The sequence below is a fragment of the Misgurnus anguillicaudatus genome, unplaced genomic scaffold (assembly GCF_027580225.2).
Source record: "Misgurnus anguillicaudatus unplaced genomic scaffold, ASM2758022v2 HiC_scaffold_32, whole genome shotgun sequence".
Taxonomy (NCBI): domain Eukaryota; kingdom Metazoa; phylum Chordata; class Actinopteri; order Cypriniformes; family Cobitidae; genus Misgurnus; species Misgurnus anguillicaudatus.
In genome coordinates, this window is record NW_027395282.1 from 2,464,876 (window position 1) to 2,488,413 (window position 23,538).

General features: G+C 39.9%; 1 protein-coding gene across 2 annotated transcripts in view; it reads left to right on the forward strand.

Annotated features, from left to right (window-relative positions):
* LOC129454128 (uncharacterized) overlaps positions 1 to 23,538 on the forward strand; it is a 93,161-nt gene that overhangs the window by 14,373 nt on the left and 55,250 nt on the right. The window contains exon 1 of one of the 2 annotated variants that reach the window (XM_073865561.1): positions 10,351 to 10,542. The exons of the other annotated variant lie outside the window; for it this stretch is intronic. Within the exon in view, the coding sequence (XP_073721662.1) occupies positions 10,481 to 10,542 (62 nt within the window). The 5' untranslated portion in view covers positions 10,351 to 10,480. Of the gene's footprint in view, positions 1 to 10,350; positions 10,543 to 23,538 lie in introns of those variants that run through there. 2 annotated transcript variants of the gene reach the window in all.

Below are 23,538 nucleotides of genomic sequence, written 5' to 3' on the forward strand. Positions count from 1 at the left end.
AAGTCGTTGCTAGGGTATTATGGGTGGTTGCTAGTAGGGCTGTGCAAAAAATCACCTGCGATTCTCATACGTTTCATCAGTAAAGCCGGTTCCTTGATTAGTATTAAATCGCCATCACCTGCTTTCAGATGGAGTGGCATTACTACACAGAGACGTATTTCACTGAGAAGCTAGGCAAAATCGTGTTCATAATTGAGGAAAATCGGGCCCGATAATCTATGCGATTTTGCCTAGCTTCTCAGTGAACTACGGCTCTGTGTAGTAAATGCTTCTCCATCTGAAATCTATGTAATTACTAGACTGTTGCTAGGGTATTGTGGGTGGTTGCTATGCTATTGCTCTGGTTTTCTGGGTGACTGCTAGACAGTTGCTAAGGTATAATGGGTGTTGTCCCATTATATGCTGTCTTTTCTATACCTTCAGGTAAATGTTTAAAGAAAACAACCCGATTCCACAAAATCATTCCACTTCAGAATGATATTACCCCATCTTGAGTTGTCACTCCTGCAGTATCATCACAGTATGATATGCTGTTTTTAAATTAGGGGTCCACCCATAACACTGTAGTAACTGCCTATCATTCACTCAAAGACACCCTATTAAATGCATAGCAGTTCTCTGTGAACCACACTGAACAGCCGATCAATTTGATAAACCACCTCAAATACCCTAGAAAAGGACTACCAATCACCCAGAATGCTATAGCAACACCATTGCAATCACCAAGAAAACCATAATAATATTCTTGCAACCAATTAAAATACCCTAGCCTAGCAACAACCAAGCAACCACATACAATACAACATCCTAGCAACCACCCACAATATCCTAGCAACTTCATAGCAATCCCCCATAATATTTTAGCAATAGCCTAGCAACCAACCAAAATGCCACAACAACAGCCAGCAACCACCCATAATATCACTGCAATTGCCAGTGTAGCAATTAGCCAGGAAATCAGATAAATAGCATAGCAAGCACACAGAATGCCACAACAACAGCAAAGCAACCACCCATAATATCACAGCAATTGCCTTGCAACCCCACGGAACACCAGAGCAACAGCCTAGCAACCACCCATAATACCCTAGCAACAGTGTAGCAATTAGCCAGGAAATCAGAGAAATAGCATAGCAATCACACAGAATGCCATAGCAACTGCCTAGTAACCCCAAAGAACACTAGAACAACAGCCTAGCAACCACATTGAATGCCAGAGCAACAGCCTCACAATCACCCATAATATCCTAGCAATTGTCTAGTAATTAGAGATGCGCGGATGGGCTATTATTACATCCGCTACCGCATCACAAAACTCATCATCCGTCCGCCATCCAGCCGCACCAACGTTTCTGACCAGTTTTCAAAACCGCACCCGCCCGCCGTCCGCTGACTGGGCGATGCAAGACGCTGCTGATGACAGCCGCGAGACTAAAAGCTCTAGAATATCAGCAGTGAACTCAATCTCCGATCAGCGCACATGGGACAAAAATAAATTAATAAATAGCCTAAATTAAACGCACAAATTACATAGTCTGCACTGGTGTCATCCTGATTTACCACTTTGTAAAACTTATTCCAGGCAAACCTTTTCTGACCTTCTATTTCCTTTGTTTTAATTCTCATTTTTTGAGTTTGCCACGTACCTCCTTCTAGAGTTGGGGTACTCGAACTTGGACTCGGACTCGAGTCCGGACTCGAGTCCAATTTTGAATGAACTCGGACTTGTCACGCACTCGGGTGAATTTGTACTCGGACTTGACACGGACTTGGACATTTTGGACTCGGAAAATATCCCGAGTACAGTCGAGTCCACGTCATGTGTAACAATAAAACCAGCATAAATCTGAGATGAGAAATTAATGAATGTCTCAAGTGGTCTCGTACACAATGCAAACTTTCGAGAGTGACAACCGCATTTAAATGCGGGAGTGAATCCCCTAAATGGTCTTGGCATTGTGTATTGTACGCTTCTTTTGTGAGGCTGCTTCACAGCGCGCGGTCTTGCAGTGTTGCCATGCCAGGTCCTCTGCTTTTTTGTACTTAAATACCGTTTTGGCGCTTAACCGTTTATGGCTTTTGGCTCATGAAGTGATCAAGTTTTTTGGTGTTAATAAAGTGTGAAGGTGCCGGTCCCAATATTTTGATCTTTGAAGTAAAGCATTTAGATTTATTTTGGTGTATTATTGGATTTTTCTTGTTTGCTGTTTTTTTAGTGCAAGATCTGGCAACAGTAGTCAGCAAACACTCATTTTTTAAACCGCACATACAGAAGACTTTTTTCCCCTTATAGGAATTTATTTTTTCAGAAGAAAGATCTGTCATGTTTATGATGCACGTTTAAACACTTGATTAACTACTTGTTGTTCAGTTCGGTTATGTACACACTAAGCAGAGTTTCTGTAAATGCGGTTGTCACTACCTGCATTTTGCGGGAGTTAATTCGGTTGTAGAATGAGGTTGTGAGTCCCGTAAATTACTGAAGTGTGTGTGTACAGAACAGGATTAAGCATTAAAGGGCCATTTCACCGATAGGAACATTAATCTTTATGGAAAGTGAGTCATATTTGTAGTCAAAATGTAACATAAATGTAGAATTTTGTGCCTATTTGACAGAGAAAAGACAAAATGTGACTTTAGAGCACATTTGTATGAAAAACTACAACTGCCACTATGCACCACAATGCACAGCTCTGCAAGCCACTCCCATTACTCGGAACACGGCTCAGACATGCTATTATGTACATAAATGCCACGTTAGTAAAACAAAGAAAATAGCCAGCACCACTGTGTCTGACTGACACCAATCATGATTTACTTTTAAACGTGATGTTACATTGTGGTACACACAATAACACTCTGGCCTGGTGTGTAGCAAAGTCTTATTCAAACAGTAACGTGCGGTTTCAGATCCGCAGTACAAATGTCTTTCCAAGTACTTAAAAAAAGTGTATGCATTTTAAATGTTTATTTAGTTTTACCAATTTTCTTTTTGTCTCTTGTTTACTGTAATTACATTTGTGTTATTATTGGACTCACTGCTCTCACAATATAGACATATAAAACACCGCTCAGATATGCTATTGTGTACATAAATGCCACGTTAGTATAACAAAGAAAATATAAACACTCACTTTAGTCAGACGTCCGTTTTTCCCTCCATCCTCCACACAAACGCGTCCCCTGCATAATATCTCCACAGACGCGCTGCCTCAGCTCTTGGAGCTTGTGCTCGTAAACCGAAACACGTCTTTGAAATAAGCACGCGACCAGAAACATTCACAAAACAAACGTCCATATCCTTATCTGATCCAGAAATGTTAAACCGAAAGCAAACGGCGCGAGTCCGTCCAAGCTTATATACTCCGCAGCGCGTCTGCTCGTAAACCGAAACATGTCCGTGAAATAAACGTTCCAAACGCGCGCAAAGTTCCTCTCTTGCATAGAAACCTTCACCAAACAAACGTCCATATCCTTATCTGATGCAGAAATGTTATAAAGAAGCCACACAGCGAGAGAACAGGCAAGCTTCTCTACGCAGCAGAGGCCGATGGTTGCTGCTTCTTCACCGGGCTCCTCTACCCAGCCGACGCCCAGGCTCCGGCCTACTCCTCGGGCTTCTGTTCCTACATCTGCCTCAGCTCTTTGCAGTATTGTGGCTCATAAAGGTGCAATGAACAGCGGATTAGAGCATCACGCTTGTAAAATCACCCTCTTCCATGTAATATTGATTAACTTCCACTGTTATTGTAACATGAATTCTGGCTCGCTCCACAACTTCTGTTTAGCTTAGCTTAGCATAAAGATGGCGGCTGGTCGTTTTTTTTCGGTCTGTGTTCGTATATTTTCGTAAGTCCCACCCACTTATCTGTAATTGGTCTGAAGCGTGAGTGGGTCCCACCCATAGCCCCCACCTTGGAAAAATGAGGAATGAGTGTCTGTAGTCTTTCACACTCAATAGAGATACAGGATTTCCTTCTTTCAATGACGCAAAATGACGATTTTTACATCATTGAAAGAAGGAAGTGCCTCACTGAAATCAGTATTTCTCCCCTCTCAGGGGAAACTGAGGGAATGGTGCACGACCATTCAAAAACATGACTGGGGTTCTAACGGTACAAAGCTTAATGCAAATGGGTGAAGTTTCCCTTTAAAAGGTGAAGTGACAACCAAATATGCATTGTGTACGGGACCAGTGTCTCCCCTCTTGTTATTTTAGTGCAACACACTGGCAGGCAGCAGCCAGTCGCATCATACGTGCAGACAAACACATCACACACATCAATGTCTGACTAGCACGATGTCCTCAAAGTCAGCAATAATTTGTTTTGCTTACGAAAATCATATAGAATTTATTTGCAAGACATCTGGTAAAAAGAAGATACCTCTATATCCCTTTCTTTTCTTTGAAATAATTTTTGATAGGAAACTAGTTGACAAAATAAAAATGTTCAATGGCAATGACAAGATGCAATAGAGGTATTATTATTACATGTTTATATTGCCATTGGTTTAATGGGTTGAAAGGTTAAAGGGACTGTTACGCCCCCTGGTGGTTAGGAGGTATGAAACGGGCGTACATAGTAATTTTAAACACAACTTAAGTTAGGCCTCTGGGAAATAAGGTGGTGAATAAGACAAGGACATCAAAATACTCATAAAGTGGTTTGTTTATTTACAGTGGTGCATACATGAGAAAATAGTAGAAATTGTAAGAGCCACAGAGTCAAAGAAATGAGCAGTGCCAAAAGAATGAAAGTAACAAAACAAAACAAGTACTTACCTAAATTCCCCCCCCAGCTAAACTAACTAAAAACAAAAAGAACAAAAACAACATCTTCAGCGTTCACACGCCATAACTAAATCTTCACTAGCTGAAAAACAAAACATACAAAGGGGCACTCGCTCCTTCCCTACTGGGTTAGACAACACTCAAGACTGCGTGTTTGCAAGATGTAAATCACGTGATATACTTCCCTTCTTTTAACTCCGGGCTGGTAACATTCACTCCATGTTACATGGACTAAAGCATCAAAACTGACCACCACTAACAGCAGCCGAAACAGTAGCAGAGCACACACACACAATCAACCAAACTGGCCAAGCCAGCAGCTAGCTAAGCTCCTCCCCCCTGATGTATCCCTTCTCCACGACCTCTTTTATTAGCAACTGCTAATAACTGGGAGTGTCCAATTATTGGGCACACGATGTTACCAATCACGGTACCTAGAAACAGAGACAGCGGAGACAGGAACAATAGAAAACAAAACAGAAAACCTCACAGCAAACAATAACATGAGAAAAAACATTACGAACACGTAACAGGACACTTCACCCATTTATAGTAAGAACCCCAGTCATGTTTTTGAATGGTCATGCATCATTTCCTCAGTTTCCGCTGAGACAGGAGAAATACAGATTTCAGTGTTGCACTTCCTTCTTTCAATGATGTAAAAATCATCATTTTGCATCATTGAAAGCAGGCAGTCCAATATCTTTGTTGAGGGAGTGAGACTACAAACACCCCTTTTCTCGGTCAAATAGGCACCAAATTTGAAATGTATGTTACATTTCCACTACAAATATGACGCACTTTCAATAAAGAACAATGTTTCTTTGGGTGAAATGCTCCTTTAAAGTATTAATAGAAAGTAACAATTTACAATACAAATTTTGTATCTTTTTTCAATTTAATTACTTTCTGGACTCGGCGGACTCGACTTGGTCTCGGCCTTTAAGAACTCGGACTTGAGTCCAACTCGGACCCTTTTGGACTCGGACTTGGACTTGATGTTTGAGGACTTGGTCTTGACTCGTACTCGACAAAGGTGGACTCGGACCCAACTCTACCTCCTTCGCCAACGTTGATAATAGCTGTGTCAAAATGCGTCCTCATTTCTCCGCGCTGTTAATGATAGAACGAATGGATCCTTAACATGCCGAGGCTATCCCAAACAATTAAAACCTTTATTAAATAAAAGTGTATTAGAAAACTTTTTCTTGTCACTGTTTTAGTATTATAAGTTATGTTTTGTGTTAATATTATTCTGTTTATGTTGCGTATATTTCTAAGGTTGATTATTTGATATACTGTTGAATAGTTTAATCTACATCAATGTGTCATATTTTCTAAAATAAATTAATATTTTTGATTACATATTTATTTTAATAAGTCAGAAATGTCTCCGCTGTTTTCTACTGACAGGCGCGGTCAGGGCCGCCTTAACCTATGTGAGGCCCCGGGGCTAAGAGGTTTTGTAGGCCCCCCTTCCCCTCGATTTATGGTCTAATTTTTTTTTTTTAAGTGTAATATCTAGGTAATCTACATATCAAAATGCATTAGTTTCTTTCGAGACATACAACAGTGAGTTTTCCCTCTTTGAGCCAGAAAACAATATCATTATTAACATATCACTGAGCCCACTTGAGCATAAACACAAGACACTTTATTTAACAACCACACACAGCAACTTGTGGTGATAATAAAACCAAAATGTGTGAAAGTTTATATGTTTATAAGCTTTATGTTTATATAGTTTTTGGAATATAATTTGCAGAAAATTGCCACTCACTAACTAAATGCTCACCACAGTTTTAAAAATATAATAAGTTAAAGTTAGTTTTAAAGTGAAAATGCCTTAATGATAACAAAAGATAAGTCTTTATAGACAGAATCTTGTTAAATGCATTAATGATAACAAAAGCTAAGTCTTTATAGACAGAATCTTGTTTTTTAATCATTTATTTATTTTGTAGGCTATTGAAGATATAGTATGCATTGTATTTAGTATTTATGCATACAAAAGCATGTAAAACGACCAAGTATGAATATGTACAAGACAGACAGGGAACATACCTGTATATAAGATCTTTAGATAATGAGATTATAATGGTGCTATCAGGGGATGATCATTTGAGATGGTTTTGTCGCTCTTAACTTTCTTAGACTTGCACCTTTACCGTTGCGTCTCTTTCTCGTCTTTCTACCAACAGATGTGTGTACTGTGAGCTGACGTCGCGTCAAACTACATCACTCCAGCTGCGCACGCGTCACTGATATAAACGCGAGTAAACTTAAACTTTATAACAACTAACAGCATTATGTGCGGGAACTCCTTTCTTAATTTAGCGGCATAGTTTCTTGTGCACGGGTCAGAGACTTCTGCATGCCAGAGACATGAGAGCGAACGAGCGAGCGCGCACGAAAGAGAGAGAGAGCTGCACCTCACTATAGTGCTTTTTATGAAATTTCAGAAATTACTCTTTCATTTGTTGGTGGATTATTTCCCGTTTCTCTGTCACACTCAGTCTAACGTGCAGGAATGTCAAGTTGACAACGCGCACTTAATTACATTACGCGGAATAACAAATATGTTACGTCCCAGATAGCAAAAAATATCCGCAGCCCTAAGCTGTCGACTATAGGTGCGTCCCGCTGACATTTTATTTCACGTTAAGTTACAACGGACCAATCAGCAGCCATGTAACGTGCAATTGGAGTGATTGACAGAAAACCCGACAAGTTACAAAACAATATGACATTTTCAGATCGTCATGAACGCAAACTTGGGAGGCCCTTGAACTTGGGAGGCCCCTGGGCTTCAGCCCAGGTAAGCCCGTGCATTAAGGCGGCCTTGGGCGCGGTGGGCGCAGGGCCGGCGCTAGCTATAGGCAGAGTAGGCCAATGCCTAGGGCCTCAAGCTTGGAGGGGGGCCTCCATAACTGCTAAATCCATGTGCGCTAGTTCGACAATCACTACTGACAGCATTTTTTAAGTTTTAAGGTGAGTTCGACTTTATGCTGAGCTTCCGCTGCAAGAACCGCAGGCGGATGACATCAAGAGAACAACTGATAAGCAGACTCCTCTATATGATTTTTTGATTCGCTCTCGCTGTGTTTTGATATCATCCACTGTCGGTTCTTGCAGTGCCTCATGAAGTTATGAAGCCTAAATAAACAGCATTCAAATGTCTGCAGCTGACCAACTTTGAGTGACGCTGAAAGTGGCTATCATGTCCTTTGATTCCTGCTTAGCAAAAGCACCATGCAAAGACAGTTTTGCACATGATGCAGGTATTAAAAAAAATCTTAGCTTTGTTCTGTGTATCATAGGGGTGGGCGATATGGGGAAAATATCATATCACGGTTCTTTTGAGGGAGATCACGATTTCACGATCTTATCACGATTCTTTTTTATGGCTTTTAAAGACTATTTTGTCATTACTGAGCTTTAATACAGCCATACTAATGCCCCAATTTAAAAATGCGGTCCTAGACTGTCCTACAAGGTAACAAAATATAAAAGTGGAAAAAAGACATAACATTTTGGCCACTGTACATTTTCAAGTATATTTTAATCAAGTGCAAAATGCAAATTAGCTTAAATGAAAATATCACATTTTAAAAAGGTAATAAACGGTTCACTAAAAATATTAACTTGGTCTAGTCTAGTTAAATAAATATAAGTGTGCAGTTCGAGACTTTAACATAACTCCCAAAATAAACATTGGCTTCAAAATGTAAACACAAAACAATGGAATAGCGGTGCCGGAAAAATCTCGTAATATCTCGTAACGCGGATCTACGACTTTAAGCAGTCTTTTGAAGCCCTCATTTTTCACAGATTTTATGGGAACCATATCCTTGGCCAGGTTGAATGTCACTGCGTCAGTCACATCTTTCCAGCGCTTACTTTTTTTTCAGCGCTTACTTGTCCTATCATACGGAGTTCCTTTATCAAACGCTTCCTTCGTTAATATTGTTTGTTTAAAGGGGTCATATTATGACATATTTTTAAGATGTAAAATAAATCTTTGCTGTCCCCAGAGTGTGTATGTGAAGTTTTAGCTCAAAATACTCCACAGCTAATTTATTATAGCATGTAAAAATTGCTCATTTGTAGGCCTGAGCAAAAGTGAGCCGTTTTTGGGTGTGTCGTTCAAAAATGCAAATGAGCGGATGAAGTGCAAACACTGATCACAATGATGGTGGTTTGTTGTAATTGAAACTCAATTGTGCTGTCAAGTACTTTTTTCCTTTCTCTCTTTCTCTCTGCACTATGGCAGTGCTGTGGTTAAATATTGCAGATAAAGGGGGCGGTATTATTGTAATTTGCCTTACTACCTACCTCACAAAACAGGCAAAATCTGAACGACCTAATTTTTCACACGCTTGCAGAAAATGGCTTACCCAAACAAAGTTACTGGGTTAATCTTGATTACATTTTCTAGGTTGATAGAAGCACTGGGGACCCAATTATAGCACTTAAACATGAAAAAAGTCTGATTTTAACGCTATGACCCCTTTAAGCCTTGCTGCTTCTGGCTGCGTAGTTAACCTAGCTGATGCACTCGCGTGGGGTCCCTTCACAGTTTGGCTGAAGGAATATTATTTCGGGTGCTTTCTTTTGATGTGGTTAAAAAGATTTGTTGTGTTGCCGTCTGAGGTGCGAATCTTATCTTTGCAGCATTTGCAAATTACCGTTGTTTGCTCCGTGTCTTTTGGTGAAAATCCAAACCATTTCCATATTATTGATGTAGATTTTTTTTACTTACTTACTCCTCCGTGTTTTCATCCATTGTCGCGTCACTGCGTTGCTAAATCTTACTGAACTCACGAGCAAAATATACGAGCCTGGTAACTTGTCTTCATGTAGCGCGCAACATCTTTGAAATGAATACGCGAGCAAACTCAGCAAAGTATACGTGCCTGTAACTCGCCTTTGCATAGCGCGCTGTGCGTGCCTCAGTTTGTCGCGTACTTGAACTCGCATACGTGATATAGGCACGAATCACGATACAACGATTTTTCTGAAAAAGTGGATCATGGAGACATTTTAATCGTTCACGATCAAATATCGTCATATCGCCCACCCCTAGTGTATCAACGTCATTTCAGGACAGATCAAACTTGAGCGCTGTTGATTCTGTTTAGACACTTTGAATGTATGTGCACAATAGCATTGCGTGGAGAGCTGACTATCAAAATAGTCAAGTTAAAAAAGTTTGTATTTAAAGTCATTGTGACTTTGTATCTCAGAATTCTGACTTTGTATAACAGAATTCTGATTTTGTATCTCAAAATTCTGACTTTGTATCTCAGAATTGTGACTTTGTATCACAGAATTCTGATTTTGTATCTCACAATTTTGAGATACAAAGTCAGAATTTTATTTTATAATTTTTTTTACAACATGGCGGAAACGGGCTTCCATAATTTTGAGATACAAAGTCAGAATTTTATTTTGATTTTTTTACAACATGGCGGAAACGGGCTTCCATATTATATGTGAGTGTCGTAACTGCCTACCCATAAAAAAAAAGAGTTATTTACCGCCTGTAACTGACGAACCCGCGCCCAACCTTTCGATTTGTTACCCTTTCATTTTGACTTGATTTCGACAAAATGGAGAACAACAAGATTCGTTGCATACCATTTTTAAGATGTTTAGCCTAATATAAATGACACCGATGATTTGACCATGGTTATTTATAGTAGCTGCCTGGCTACCGAAGGTTTTTATATGGAGCTGCCCACCACGAGGTTAGTGTATTCATTAGGAAATGTTGAGTGTTTAATGCCTGGCTCACACTACATGATAATCTGGCCGAATTTACCCCGATTTTCCCTTCCCGAGAATCCGAGGGAAAATCGGGCAATGGACCTCGATCGGCTCCGAAGTTCGGCCTAGATTATCCTGTATATGTGAGATGTTTAAAAAATCTAAACTTACACCTTCCGATATGCTTTCATGCAAATCGGGGCCACCCCGATCTTATCAAACATGATGATATTTAGGATTTTAAATCCGGAAAATTACGTTAGTACTTTCACAATAACCATTGAGAGACGAGATGATTGACAGCTTTCGGGACCGCAAATCAACCTGCAGTACGGGTAGACAGCGCAGCCGGAGAAACAGTTTGTGAAAAGTGTTTCATTCTACTTTCATTCCACCACAACTGCAGCTCGTTGGGACAGACAGACTATTTAAAATATCGAAATTAATTCATTGTTTGATTCACGTTGTTCACTCTTTTATAAACATTCTCTTAAATATCTTAAAAACAACAGGCTGCGTTCCCCGAAACCTTCTTAGCTCTACGTCGTTCTTAAGTTGTACCTTAAGCTGTACCTTATCATTAATACGTGTTTCCCGAAACGTTCTTAGTTACGTATCCCTTCTGTAAGTCATACATCCGTAAGGTTGGTCTGGAGCACTCTCAGCCATAGACATCATATAGGTAGACGCCCTATCGACCGCTACTGTCTACTGGCGCGGTGAGATATGGGGCCGCCATCTTAGATCGGTCACCCGCTCCACTCAGTGTAATCTGTATGACTGGTGGAATGAGCTATCAGCGCATTTAATTAATCATATCTCAGTGAATACCGAACAGATTTTCACGCGGGGTTTTTTTGCTGCAAAGGTCATTCATGGAGCTATGATACAGGACACATGGTTCGGCGTATTTTAACCCCTTATGTGCCACAAATCCCGTTTGAGTGGAGGGTGACAATGTGATGTACATCTTTAAATGAATATTTCTCTGGGATTCTTTGGGCTAGAAACCTAATCTTGGTCTTGTTTTAAAGAAGACAATTTAGGTTTTTTCACAACTGAGTTAGAAAGTAAAAATATTAAATATAAATATTTTTATAGCCGTTTACCTTTATTTTAATATATAAAATAGTGCAGTAACATATTAATTTATAAATAAAATTACATAAAAGTTAATGTTTCACAAAATAAATAATGTTAACATGAAGCAATATGTCTCAAGTAGTTGTGATCCAAATTTCAAGTTAAAATCACAAAACATGATGTTTGTGTCACAATTTTAATGGTTTTACCAACAACTGCCACTAGATTTTGCAACATACTCTTGTACTCTTGTATACTCACAAACTAATAAATTACTGTCACCGCATTATTATTCATGCAAAAAGATTTTGAAATATTAAAACTACATTCTGAGAGCTTTCCGATGATATATAGCTTGTCATGATTTTTTTAGGTTTAGAGTAGGGTTTTAGTGTTATATGCAAAAGCAAATTTGGCCTACCTGTGGGCCCGTAACATTTTAGAAACTGCCACCACTATGTCATAATTTTCCCCAAATGGTAATGAAATATGAAAATTATACTCTTTGAGCTTTCCAACAATATATAGTTTGTCAAGATTTAGGTTTAGAACATTAGTGTTACAAACATTAATGTGGACAGCACCACTTAATGTTCATAGTAGGAATAAATGAATATTCACTAAACAGTAATAAAATATTCTGATATAAGATATAAAGTGAGTCCAAAATCAAAATATAGCTGCAAGCAGCAATTGCGGGGTCAAGCACCTTCAGCGCAATGAGGACCCAAAGCACAGCAAAAACCACACGACGCAGCAAATGCGCAAAGCGCAGAAAGCGCGCAATACAGAGCCCGATGGCAAAAATATAACACGTGTGGAAAACCAGACAGGTCGAGAAGAACGTGTTAAAGGGAACACAAAAGGAAATCTCAAAAGTAAAAGTAAGAGCTGGAATTCAAACCCATGACCTCAGGTTCCAAAAGCACGGCACTAACCGGATGCGCCACTGAGTAAACAATTAAACCACTGAGTTGGTGTGTCCAAGCTATAGAATACAGCTTTACAGCTATAAACATTGATATCCAGCAATTACCAAAAGTGTAGAAATGACAACAGAGAGCACAAATAACTGAAATACAATGTATAGTATGAGAATTACAAAACAAAATACCACTGCACATGGGATTCGAACCCATGACCTCAGAATCTCATGGCATGTGATTAACCAGATGCGCAACTCAGTTAACACAGCTCAAAGAGGCAGCAAAAAAACAGTTTAGGTGCTTCAAGGATTGACATGTGCCAATCAACACAGATGCAGAACTGACAGTGCAGAGCAGAACTATCAGAAATGTATATGAGAATCAAAAAGCTCAAATGAGATTGAAGACAAGAACATCATTCTGTATAGTAATGCTATACAATGTAATATACAGTCACATTAATTTACTATGACAAATAGACAACGTCACAGGCACGGTCAACTTTGGAGTGGTATTTCTAAGAAAGAGAACAGAATATCAAAAATCTGTTCGGTCATTTCTGTGCGGATTGCTCCAAACATTATACGAGCAGTACCTGGCATAAAATAAACAACATTTGTAAAAGGAGTAGCGAAAAAATCATCTACCATATGCTTTACAATAACACATGAACAGAATGTTGGAAAATGACAAACGAGGTATCATTGCAATCGGCATAAACCAGTGAATACAATTTCACAAAGAAATTTATATCAGACAAAGTATTCAGAAGATATAAGCAGTTCCATAAGAACTGTTATAGTTTATAACCCCTAGGTGGTGCTGTACTCTGACTTCCCAGGTACCTTCAGGACATCATGTCGAAGCTCCTTACTAATTTTTGCGCGGATATGTCCAATAGTTCAAAAAATATAACAAATTATGTGAAATTTCAAAATGGCGGACAGGCGGTTCGGTCAAACCCGGCATAATACACATCGACAGATGCGGCATGAGGTAAGCAATCCATAGACATCAAGATCATAATTTTCTGACAAACAGTTCAGAAGTTATGGGCAAAAATAGCCTATTTTCATATCTCATGACCCATAGGTGGCGCTGTCTCCAAATTTGGCATGAACCCCAAGTTCAAGGTCCACATGAAGTGTACCAAATTTCATTTCAATTGATTAAAGAATGACCGAGCTACAGCTTCAGAACCATTTTTGCATCAACCTCGTTAAGTTTGCGCATTTATTACTTTTGAACAAAGATAAATATAAAAATTCTGTTCGGTCATTTCTGTGCGGCTCACTCCAAAGTTCACCTGTGCCAAATTTCATAACAATTGAACCAAATTTGAAGGAGGAGTAGCGAATAAACTGAATACTGTACATTTCAAAATGGCCGCTACTGTAATGGGTGGAGTTTTACTGTAAGGCATTAAAAACAATAAGCATGAGGAGAGCAATCACGTGTACTAAGTAGAATTTTCATAGATCAAGCGGATCAGCAGTTATACCCATTTGAACATTGAATTTTTGCACTGCTGGTGGCGCTATAGAGTTAGTGCTAGAGACCCCATTTTTGGTCACTTGACTTTTCAGGACCACCTCTACAACTGTGCCAAATTTCATCATTTTCCTATGTACGGTTCATAGGGCTGCCATAGACTCCCATTGGGGAAATATAATAATAAATATAGCTGCAAGCAGCGATACGGGGTCAAGCACCTTCAGCGCAATGAGCACCCAAAGCACAGCAATAACCACACGACGCAGCAAATGCGCAAAGCGCAGAAAGCGCGGAATACAGAGCCCTAACCCGAAGCAAAGCAAATGCAGAGCAGAACCACTGCAGTGCGGAGCAACAACAGTAAAGATGGCAAAAATATAATATCAGACAAAATATTCAGAAGTTATAAGCAGTTCCATAAGAACTGTTATAGTTTATAACCCCTAGGTGGCGCTGTACTCTGACTTCCCAGGTACCTTCAGGACATCATGTCGAAGCTCCTTACTAATTTTTGCGCGGATATGTCCAATAGTTAAAAAAATATAACAAATTATGTGAAATTTCAAAATGGCGGACAGGTGGTTCGGTCAAACCCAGCATAATACACATCGAGAGATGCGGCATTAGGTAAGCAATCCATAGACATCAAGATCATAATTTTCTGACAAACAGATCAGAAGTTATGGGCAAAAATAGCCTATTTTATTATCTCATGACCCATAGGTGGCGCTGTCACCAAATTTGGCATGGACCCCAAGTTCATGGTACACATGAAGTGTACCAAATTTCATTTCAATTGATCAAAGAATGACTGAGCTACAGCTTCAAAACCATTTTTACGTCAACCTCGTTAAGTTTGCACATTTATTACTTTTGAACAAAGATAAAAATCAAAATTCTGTTCGGTCATTTTTATGCAGCTCACTCCAAAGATCATCTGTGCCAAATCTCATAAGAATTGAACCACATTTGAAGGAGGAGTAGCGAAAAAACGGAATACTGTACATTTTTAAAATGGCTGCTACTGTAATGGGTGGAGTTTTACTGTAAGGTATTAAAAACAACAAGCATGAGGAGAGCAATCACGTGTACTAAGTAGAATTTTCATAGATCAAGCGGATCAGCAGTTATAACCATTTGAACATTGAATTTTTGAGCTGATGGTGGCGCTATAGAGTTACTGCTAGAGACCCCATTTTTGGTCCTTTGACTTTTCAGGACCACCTCTACAACTGTGCCAAATTTCATCATTTTCCTATGTACGGTTCATAGGGCTGCCATAGACACCAATGGCTAAGAAGAGGAAGCAGAATAATAATAAATATAGCTGCAAGCAGCGATACGGGGCCAAGCACCATCAGCGCAATGAGCACCCGAAGCACAGCAAGAAACATACAACGTATCAATCACCCAGGGCGCATTGAGCACCCAAGGTGCATCAAGAACACAAGGCGCCGCAAAGAACCCAAAGCGTAGCAATGACAGAGCATAACCACCGCAGTGCAGAGCAGCAACAGAAAACATGGCAAAAATAGAACATATGTGAACTACAGACAGGTCAAGAAGAATAGGTGGGAAAGAACAAAACTTTAATAGAAGAAATTAACACCTGGCTCAGGTTGGATTCGAACCCATGAACTCATGATCTCTTTGCATGCGACTTAACAGATGCGCCACTCAGTAGACACAGCTCAAGGAGCAGCAGAAAAGAGCTTACATGCCATACAAAGAATTCAGAAGTTATAAGCAGTTCTATAAGAACTGTTATAGTTTATACCCCTAGGTGGCACTGTTCTCTGATTTCCTCAGGACGTCATGCCGAAGCTCCCTACCGATTTTTGCGCCGATATATCCGATACTTCAAAAGTTATAGCAATTTATCACAGATTTCAAAATGGCGGACAGGCGGTTCGGTCAATCCCGGCATAATACATATCGACAGATGCGGCATAAGCCAAGGAATCCGTAGACACCAAGATCATAATTTTCTGACAAACGATTCGCACGTGTGGAAAACCAGACAGGTTGAGAAGAATAGGTGAGAAAGAAAAAACGTTAATAGAAGAAATTAACACTTGCCTTAGGCGGGATTCGATCCCTAGAAGAAATTAACACTTGCCTTAGGCGGGATTCGATCCCAAGAATTCAGAATCTCGTTGCGTGTGACTTACCAGTTGTGCCACTCAGTTGACACAGTTCAAGGGGCAGCAGAAAAGTGGTTTTAGAGATGCAAGGATTGACATATGCTAATCACCAAAGATGCAAAAATGACACAGCAGAGCAGAAATAACAGAAATACAATGTATATGAGAATCAAAAAGCTCAAGTGAGATTTAAAACAAGAAGAACATTATGTACAGTGATGCTATAAAATGTAGCATACAGTGATTAACTATGACAAATAGACAACGTCACAGTCACGGTCAACTTTAAAGAGATTTTTCTCAAAAAAATTCCTAGGTGCCAAAAAAATCTGTTCAGTCATTTCTGTGCGGATTGCTCCAAACATTATACGAGCAGAGCCTGGCATAAAATAAACAAAATTTGTAAAAGGAGTAGCGAAAAAATCGTTTACCATATTCCTTACAATAACATATGAACAGAATGATGGGAAATGACAAATGTGGTATCGTTGCGATCGGCATAAACCAGTGAATACAATTTCACAAAGAAAATGAATATCAGACAAAGTATTCAGAAGTTATAAGCAGTTCTATAAGAACTGTTACGGTTTATAACCCCTAGGTGGCGCCATACTCTGACTTCCCAGGTACCCTAAGGACAACATGTCGAAGCTCCCTACCTTTTTTTGCGCCGATATATCCGATACTTCAAAAGTTATAGCAATTTATCACAGATTTCAAAATGGCGGACAGGCGGTTCAGTCAATCCCGGCATAATACATATCTGCAGATGCGGCATGAGCCAAGGAATCCGTAGACACCAAGATCATAATTTTCTGACAAACGATTCAGAAGTTATGCGCAAAAATAGCCTTTTTTCCTATCTCATGACCCATAGGTGGCGCTGTCACCAAATTTGGCATGGACCCCCATTTCATGGTCGACATGAAGCGTACCAAATTTCATCTCGATTAATCAAAGAATGACCGAGATACAGCTTCAGAACCAATTTTGCGTCAATCTTGTTAAGTTCACGCATTAATTACTTTTGAATAAAGAAAAATATCAAAATTCTGTTCAGTCATTTCTATGCGGCTCACTCCAAAGATCACATGTGCCAAATCTCATAAGAATTGAACCAAATTTGAAGGAGGAGTAGCGAAAAAACGAAATACTGTACATTTCAAAATGGCCGCTACTGTAATGGGTGGAGTCTTACTGTAAAGTATAAAATTCAATAAGCGGGAGGAGAGCAATCACGTGTACTAAGTAGAATTCTCATAGATCTAATGGATCACGAGTTATAACCATTTGAACATTGAATTTTTGAGATGATGGTGGCGCTATAGAGTTACTGCTAGAGACCCAATTTTTGGCCAAATGACTATTTATGACCACCACTACAACTGTGCCAAATTTCATCATTTTCCTACATACGGTTCATAGGGCTGCCATAGACTCCCATTGGGGAAGAAAAAGAAGAAAGTACAATAACAATAGGTGCCACAGCACCATAGGTGCTTGGCCCCTAATAATAAATATAGCTGCAAGCAGCGATACGGGGCCAAGCACCATCAGCGCAATGAGCACCAAAAGCACAGCAAGAAAGATACAACGTATCAATCACCCAGGGCGCATTGAGCACCCAAGGTGCATCAAAAACACAAGGCTAAGCAAAGAACCCAAAGCGAAGCAATGACAGAGCAGAACCACCGCAGTGCAGAGCAGCAACAGAAAACATGGCAAAAATAGAACATATGTGAACTACAGACAGGTCAAGAAGAATAGGTGGGAAAGAACAAAACTTTAATAGAAGAAACTAACACCTGCCTCCGGCAGGATTCAATCAATGAACTCAGGATCTCTATGCGTGCGACTTAACAGATGCGCCACTCAGTAGACACAGCTCAAGGGGCAGCAGAAAAGAGCTTACATGCCATACAAAGAATTCAGAAGTTATAAGCAGTTCTATAAGAACTGTTATAGTTTATAACCCCTTGGTGGCGCTGTTCTCTGATTTCCCAGGTACCTTCAGGACATCATGCCGAAGCTCCCTACCGATTTTTGCACCGATATATACGATACTTCAAAAGTTAAAGCAATTTATCACAAATTTCAAAATGGCGGACAGGCGGTTCGGTCAAACCCGGCATAATACATATCGACAGATGCGGCATGAGCCAAGGAATCCGTAGACACCAAGATCATAATTTTCTGAGAAACGATTCAGTAGTTATGGGCAAAAAGAGCCTTTTTTCATATCTCATGACCCATAGGTGGCGCTGTCACCAAATTTGGCATGGACCCCCAATTCATGGTTGACATGAAGTGTACCAAATTTCATTTAGATTGATCAAAGAATGACCGACATACAGCTTCAGAACCAATTTTGCGTCAATCTCGTTAAGTTCACGCATTAATTACTTTGGAATAAAGAAAAATATCAAAATTCTGTTCGGTCATTTCTATGCGGCTCACTCCAAAGATCACCTGTGCCAAATCTCATAAGAATTGAACCAAATTTGAAGGAGGAGTAGCGAAAAAACGAAATACTGTACATTTCAAAATGGCCGCTACTGTAATGGGTGGAGTCTTACTGTAAGGTATTAAAAACAATAAGCATGAGGAGAGCAATCACGTGTACTAAGTAGAATTTTCATAGAGCAAATGGATCACCAGTTATAACCATTTGAACATTGAATTTTTGAGATGATGGTGGCGCTATAGAGTTACTGCTAGAGACCCCATTTTTGGCCAAATGACTATTTATGACCACCACTACAACTGTGCCAAATTTCATCATTTTCCTACATACGGTTCATAGGGCTGCCATAGACTCCCATTGGGGAAGAAGAAAAATTTACTAACAGAAACAATGACCAATATAGCTGCAAGCAGCAATTGCGGGGTCAAGCACCTTCGGCGCAATGCACACACAGCACAGCAAGCACACAAAGCACAGCAAGCTCACAATGCACAGCAAGCTCACAATGCACAGCAAGCACACAAATCACAGCAGGCACACAAAGCACAGCAAGCTCACAAAGCACAGCAAGCACACAAAGCACACAAAGCACAGCAAGCACACAAAGCACAGCAAGCTCACAATGCACAGCAAGCACACAAAGCACAGCAATTACACAAATCACAGCAGGCACACAAAGCACAGCAAGCTCACAAAGCACAGCAAGCACACAAAGCACAGCAAGCACACAAAGCATAGCAAGAACACAAAGCACAGCAATTACACAAATCACAGCTGGCACACAAAGCACAGCAAGCTCACAAAGCACAGTAAGCACACAAAGCACAGCAAGCACACAAAGCACAGCAAGCACAGCAATTACACAAATCACAGCAGGCACACAAAGCACAGCAAGCTCACAAAGCACAGCAAGCACACAAATCACAGCAGGCACACAAAGCACAGCAAGCTCACAAAGCACAGCAAGCACAAAAAGCACAGCAAGCACACAAAGCACAGCAAGCTCACAATGCACAGCAAGCACACAAAGCACAGCAATTACACAAATCACAGCAGGCACACAAAGCACAGCAAGCTCACAAAGCACAGCAAGCTCACAAAGCACAGCAAGCACACAAAGCACAACAAGCACACAAAGCATAGCAAGATCACAAAGCACAGCAATTACACAAATCACAGCCGGCACACAAAGCACAGCAAGCTCACAAAGCACAGCAAGCACACAAAGCATAGCAAGCTCACAAAGCACAGCAAGCACACAAAGCACAGCAAGCTCACAAAGCACAGCAAGAACCACCATAATGCAGAGCAAAAACAGCAAACATGGAAAAATAGAACACATGTGAACTACAGACAGGTTGAGAAGAATTGATGAGGAAGAACAAAACGTCATGACTCAGGTGGGATTTGAACCCAGGAACTCAGAATCTCAATGCATATGATTAACTAGATGCGCCACTCAGTTGACACAGTTCATGAAGCAGCAGACAAGAGATTAGAGAGCTGAAAGGATTAACATATGTCAATCAACAAAGATGCAGGAAAGACACAGCAGAAGCACCACAATGCAGAGCAACAACAGCAAACATGGAAAAATAGAACACATGTGAACTACAGACAGGTTGAGAAGAATTGATGAGGAAGAACAAAACATCATGACTCAGGTGGGATTCGAACCCAGTAACTTAGAATCTAAATGCAAATGGTTAACTAGATGCGCCACTCAGTTTACACAGTTCATGAGGCAGCAGACAAGAGATTAGAGAGCTGAAAGGATTAACATGTCAATCACCAAAGATGCAGAATTGACACAGCAGAAGTAGAAATAACAGAAATACAATGTACATTAGTTCAAGTGAAATTGAAGACAAGCAGATCATTATGTATAGTGATGCTATACAATGTAATATACAGTCACATTAATTTATTACTATGACAAATAGACAACGTCACAGGCACGGTGAACTTTAGAGTGGTATTTCTAAGAAAGAGAACAGAATATCAAAAATCTGTTCGGTCACATCTGTGCGGATTGCTCCAAACATTATACGAGCAGAACCTGACATAAAATACACAAAATTTGTAAAAGGAGTAGCGAAAAAATCATTTACCATATGCCTTACAATAACACCTGAACATAATGTTGGAAAATGACAAACAAGGTATCGTTGCGATCAGCATAAAACAGTGAATACAATTTCACAAAGAAAATGTATATCAGACAATGTATTCAGAAGTTATAAGCAGTTCAATAAGAACTGTTATAGTTTATAACCCCTAGGTGGCGCTGTACTCTGACTTCCCATGTACCTTCAGGACATCATGTCGAAGCTCCTTACCATTTTTTGCGCGGATATGTCCAATAGTTCAAAAAATATAACAATTTATTTGAAATTTCAAAATGGCGGACAGGCGGTTTGGTCAAACCCGGCATAATTCACATCGACAGATGCGGCATGAGGTAAGCAATCCATAGACATCAAGATCATCATTTTCTGACAAACAATTCAGAAGTTATGGGCAAAAATAGCCTATTTTTCTATCTCATGACCCATAGGTGGCGCTGTCACCAAATTTGGCATGGACCCCAAGTTCATGGTCCACATGACGTGTACCAATTTTCATTTCAATTGATCAAAGAATGACTGAGCTACAGCTTCAGAACCATTTTTGCGTCAACCTCGTTAAGTTTGCGCATTTATTACTTTTGAACAAAGATCAATATCAAAATTCTGTTCGGTCATTTCTATGCGGCTCACTCCAAAGATCAACTGTGCCAAATCTCATAAGAATTGAACCGCATTTGAAGGAGGAGTAGCGAAAAAACGAAATACTGTACATTTCAAAATGGCCGCTACTGTAATGGGTGGAGTCTTACTGTAAAGTATCAAATTCAATAAGCACGATGAGTGCAATCACATGTACTAAGTAGATTTTTCATAGATCAAATGGTTCACCAATTATAACAGTTTGAACATTGATTTTTTGGACTACTGGTGGCGCTATAGAGTTACTGCTAAAGACCCCATTTTTGGTCACATGACTATTTATGACCACCTCTACATCTGTGCCAAATTTCATCATTTTCCTATGTACGGTTCATAGGGCTGCCATAGACTCCCATTGGGGAAAAAAAAAAAAAATAATAATAATAATAAATATAGCTGCAAGCAGCAACACGGGGTCAAGCACCTTCGGCGCAATGCACACAAAGCACAGCAAGCTCACAAAGCACAGCAAGCACACAAAGCACAGCAAGCACACAAAGCACAGCAAGCACACAAATCACAGCAGGCACACAAAGCACAGCAATTACACAAAGCACAGCAAGCACACAAAGCACAGCAAGCTCACAAAGCATAGCAAGCTCACAAAGCACAGCAAGCTCACAAAGCACAGCAAGCACATAAAGCACAGCAAGCACACAAAGCACAACAAGCACACAAAGCACAGCAAGAACACAAAGCACAGCAATTACACAAATCACAGCAAGCTCACAAAGCACAACAAGCTCACAAAGCACAGCAAGCACACAAAGCACAGCAAGCACACAAAGCACAGCAATTACACAAATCACAGCAGGCACACAAAGCACAGCAAGCTCACAAAGCACAGCAAGCACACAAAGCACAGCAAGCTCACAAAGCATAGCAAGCTCACAAAGCACAGCAAGTTCACAAAGCACAGCAAGCTCACAAAGCACAGCAAGCTCACAAAGCACAGCAAGCTCACAAAGCACAGCAAGCTCACAAAGCACAGCAAGAACCACCATAATGCAGATCAACAACAGCAAACATGGAAAAATAGAACACATGTGAACTACAGACAGGTTGAGAAGAATTGATGAGGAAGAACAAAACATCATGACTCAGGTGGGATTCGAACCCAGTAACTTAGAATCTAAATGCAAATGGTTAACTAGATGCACCACTCAGTTGACACAGTTCATGAAGCAGCAGACAAGAGATTAGAGAGCTGAAAGGATTAACATATGTCAATCACCAAAGATGCAGGAAAGACACAGCAGAAGCACCACAATGCAGAGCAACAACAGCAAACATGGAAAAATAGAACACATGTGAACTACAGACAGGTTGAGAAGAATTGATGAGGAAGAACAAAACATCATGACTCAGGTGGGATTCGAACCCAGTAACTTAGAATCTAAATGCAAATGGTTAACTAGATGCGCCACTCAGTTTACACAGTTCATGAGGCAGCAGACAAGAGATTAGAGAGCTGAAAGGATTAACATGTCAATCACCAAAGATGCAGAATTGACACAGCAGAAGTAGAAATAACAGAAATACAATGTACATTAGTACAAGTGAAATTGAAACAAGCAGATCATTATGTATAGTGATGCTATACAATGTAATATACAGTCACATTAATTTATTACTATGACAAATAGACAACGTCACAGGCACGGTGAACTTTAGAGTGGTATTTCTAAGAAAGAGAACAGAATATCAAAAATCTGTTCGGTCACATCTGTGCGGATTGCTCCAAACATTATACGAGCAGAACCTGACATAAAATACACAAAATTTGTAAAAGGAGTAGCGAAAAAATCATTTACCATATGCCTTACAATAACACCTGAACATAATGTTGGAAAATGACAAACAAGGTATCGTTGCGATCAGCATAGAACAGTGAATACAATTTCACAAAGAAAATGTATATCAGACAATGTATTCAGAAGTTATAAGCAGTTCAATAAGAACTGTTATAGTTTATAACCCCTAGGTGGCGCTGTACTCTGACTTCCCATGTACCTTCAGGACATCATGTCGAAGCTCCTTACCATTTTTTGCGCGGATATGTCCAATAGTTCAAAAAATATAACAATTTATTTGAAAT